At 35.3% G+C, this 4,030-nt stretch overlaps 1 protein-coding gene across 1 annotated transcript in view; it reads right to left on the reverse strand.

The window, feature by feature from the left end:
• LOC106879721 (protein O-mannosyl-transferase TMTC2) overlaps positions 1-4,030 on the reverse strand; it is a 145,004-nt gene that overhangs the window by 24,493 nt on the left and 116,481 nt on the right. Inside the window, exon 5 of the mRNA XM_014929400.2 lies at positions 986-1,071. Within this exon, the coding sequence (XP_014784886.1) occupies positions 986-1,071 (86 nt within the window). The remainder of the gene's footprint in view (positions 1-985; positions 1,072-4,030) is intronic.

Raw genomic sequence — 4,030 nt, forward strand, 5'->3', positions numbered from 1 at the left:
CTTATTGTGGTTGTTTCTGTTATTATAATTGTTGCTGCAATAAAGTATCTTCAATGCATTGATTTTGAGCTCTATCCTTTAAGAGACATGTATATATATATATATATACAATGGGCTTCTTTCAGTTTTTGTCTACAAATCCACTTACAAGGTTTTGATCAGCCCAGGGTTATAGTAGAAGACACTTGCCTAAGGTGCCATGTGGTGGTTGGAAATCAAACTTCTTGCCACACAGCCATGCTTAACTGGGTTTGATTCTAGTACAAAGTGGCATGTCATGTAGTAAACCAAGGCACTTCATTTCATGATGCTCCAACCTACTCAACTATAAAATGAGTGCTAGCCACACACTAGTGCAGTTTCTCTCTCTCTCTCCAACTGTTACATCATCAATGATCTGCTAAGTCAAATATGAGTTAGTGGGAGTATGTCTAAGTCTGTTTGTGACTACATAGGCATCAAAAACAATTTAGCATTAGCATGGTACATGTGAACAACTCTCACTCACTTGCAAGTGACAGCTGCCTGTACTTGTAAAGTCCACTCAGCTGAAAATGAAAACTAACAGTAGCAGCTGTGAGTGTTGGGGGTAACCCTGCAAGCAACTGGCACTTTGTCATGCATTAGGAGTAGCAATTGCTCAATGTTCCAGTCTCGCTTTAAAAGAAACTTACTATGGTAGGAAGGTGGCGAGCTCGCAGAAACGTTAGCACGCTGGTATTTCGTCTGCCGTTACATTCTGAGTTCAAATTCCTTCGAGGTCGACTTTGCCTTTCATCCTTTCGGGGTCGATAAATTAAGTACCAGTTACGCACTGGGGTCGATGTAATCGACTTAATCCCATTGTTTGTCCTTGTTTGTCCCCTCTATGTTTAGCCCCTTGTGGGCAATAAAGAAATAAGAAACTTACTATGACAGTCAGTTATAATTGTTTCACACCTTGATGAAAAGATGCGGTTGACTGACAGAATAGATAGGTACTTACTTGTGAGTTTCGGACGGCATAAAATTGCTGTCTTGTAGCTCTCTATTGCTTCATGATAACGTTGCTGATCTTGTAAAAGAATACCTCTGGAAAATAAAGTGAAATGTAAATTAAAATTTATTTTCAAAAAAATAGTTATTTCTGTTTAATTTTGTAATTTTATCTGGATTTCTTGAAATGAGTTATCATTACCAAATACAGTAGAGACCTGAAGAAGGTTGGAGAATATACTGACTGAAATAATGGTTCCAAATTTTGGCACAAAGTCAGCAATTTCTGGGGAGGGATTAGATTGAGTACATCAAACCCAGTACTCAACTGGTACACACTGAAAGGACGAAAGGCAAAGTCAACCTTGGCAGAATTTGAACTCAGAATATAAAGATGGATGAAACGCTGCTAAGCATTTTGCTTGGCATGCGAACAATTCTGCCAGCTCACTGCCTTTATTGGCCTGAATATTGGTTTCAAATTTTGGCAGAAGAACAGTAATTTCAGGGGGAGGGATTAAATCAATTACATCAAACGCAGTGCTCAACTAGTACTTATTTTATTGACCTTGAAAGGATGAAAAGCAAAGTCAACCTCAATGGAATTTGAACTCAGAACCTAAAATGCTTAGCAACATTTTGCCCAGTGTGCTAATGATTCTGACAGCTGGTCACATTTATTGACCTAAATATTGAGACCATAACAACTAAGACAAAGACACTAGTTTCAATGTGTCAGTGTATAATAGTCACCATTAGACAATTATTATAAAGAGTTCTTGCTTCTTGTTCATCATAATATCTCAGGTCAAGCTTGGTTTTGTGATTTAAATTGGGTGACTGAATTTGTGAAGAAGCCTGTTAGACAGGCTGTACCTGTTCATGAGTGATAAAGTTAATCTGCTACACTGTTTAATGGCACCACTTTAACATCTGGAAGCCTTTTTATTGAACCCACACTGTTGCAAACATTCCAACCAGGCTTTCAGACTTAGAATAATCCAAGAGTGTTATTCCTAGTATTCCAGCTATCTAAAAGACAATGCAAAAATATCATGAGTACTACCTTTCCTCCCTCTGTCTAAGCCATAAAAAGAAAACAGCTAATTGTCACCAATTCACGGAGATCCATTGTAGCTTTTACTTATAGTGTCCTGTAACATTAAGCCAATGAGAAATAATTTTCTTTTCTGAAATAGCCCACTGGTCTATTGCAGATATAAATTTTCCTGCAGAGGGATCGAAAATCAACAGCAATCAAGCTAAAGAGAGAAACCTAGATATGTTTGAGAAATCTGGATTTGTTTATACAAGGCCTGACCAACTTGAATTACATTGTGGGCCACTTTAATCACAGAAAGTGTTTTGAGAGATGCTTGTATACTGACAGAATTGAAAGTATTTTGCTTTCTCATGCTATTTTAACAATAATGAATGAATGATTGTTGATCCAACATGAAATATTATTGTTGCAAAAACAGTAGTATCTTCCTTTTTTACTTTTCATTACAACCTTTAATTTTTGATAAAATATTTAAAATGTTTGTTTAAATAAACCCATTTCAAGAAAGTATCATGCGGGCCACAAGATAAAAGTCTGCAGGCCGCATGTGGCCCGCAGGCCTCAGGTTGGCCAGCCCTGGTCTATACTAAAGGCCTCTTTTTCAGGCTACTCAAAATGTTAGAACAGTCAAATCTCCTTCAAACTACCATCCTAAAAACAGACCACAGCATAGTGTAGTCCAAAGTATATTTATCCTGGAAAAACAAGAAAAAGTCAATAAAATAGTACTAGCCAGAATGTTTCTAACTATAGATCAGCTTGATCAGAGACCAAGTCGAAAGTACACAAGCTGGATAGAATAAAGAACAGGAGAGATATGCTTGATTTCAGATTTGCTTGATCAGGTTTGATCTTGGGACAAAACAGCAACAAAGCAAAAAAAGGTATAGGGAAAAAGGATAAGAGGGGCTAACTGTGCCATTTTATATCATAAAGGAACACTTGATCAGTTAGCAACAGAAAGGGCATCTAACTGTGAAAATACTGCTTCGAGAAGACTCATGTAATCTATGCCAGCATGGAAAAATGGACATAAAATGATTGTGGATAATGATGATGATGATGATGACAGTGATGATGATGATGATGATGAGGAGGAGGAGGAGGAGGAGGAGGAGGGCACCACTGTCACCAACAATGTTGACAATGATTTTGAATAATGAAATTGCTATTTTTATTTCATCTCATAAATTCAGTCCTCTCATCATCAATGAATCAACATCATGAACTAGGCTTCAACTCCAAAGGACTAAATGTCAAATGTTAACAGTTTACATTAGATAATTTAATTTAAAATTATTTAATCTATAATTTTAGATTAAAACTACTTCAAAAAGCTATTTCTGCTACACCATCAAAAGAAAATAAGAACAAAAAAAATAAATTAAATGTCTGCAATTTTTTTTTTCATTTTGGCCTGCTTGATTGGAATTATTTATTCTTTTGTTTGTTTGTTTTTATTTTTTTGATTATTTCCTTGTGGTAAAGACAATTGTTGTTACCAGTACCAATTTTACCAAAAAAAAAAAAAATGACAAAAAATTTGAAAAGCATAAAATCATCAAAATTAAAAAGAAATTCTTAAAAAAAAAAAAAATTCAGAAATGTTTACAAGAAAAGAACTATCAAAATATAATTTTCTCAGCTATAAGAGGTGGGGGAATGTGTGAACTTTGGCATGGCAGAAATCACAACAGAATTGGGGTTTTTATGTGTTAACATTTAATCCTAGGGTCAATATAGAGTTAATGCTGAGTCCTATCATTTGTTACACAAATCATTTTATGAGACATGCGTTTATGTGAAAGCATACGTATGAATATGTATGCGTATAAATGTATGAAGGTGTGTGTATGTGTTACGTATGCATGAATGTAAGTATACATGTGAGAGAACATATGTATGCATGTATGTGTGTGTGTGTGTGTAAACATCAATGAATTAATGTTAGTGCACATTTGTGTGTATGTATATGCAAAGAGAAAAAAAAAA

This window comes from Octopus bimaculoides, chromosome 4 (assembly GCF_001194135.2).
Source record: "Octopus bimaculoides isolate UCB-OBI-ISO-001 chromosome 4, ASM119413v2, whole genome shotgun sequence".
NCBI lineage: Eukaryota > Metazoa > Mollusca > Cephalopoda > Octopoda > Octopodidae > Octopus > Octopus bimaculoides.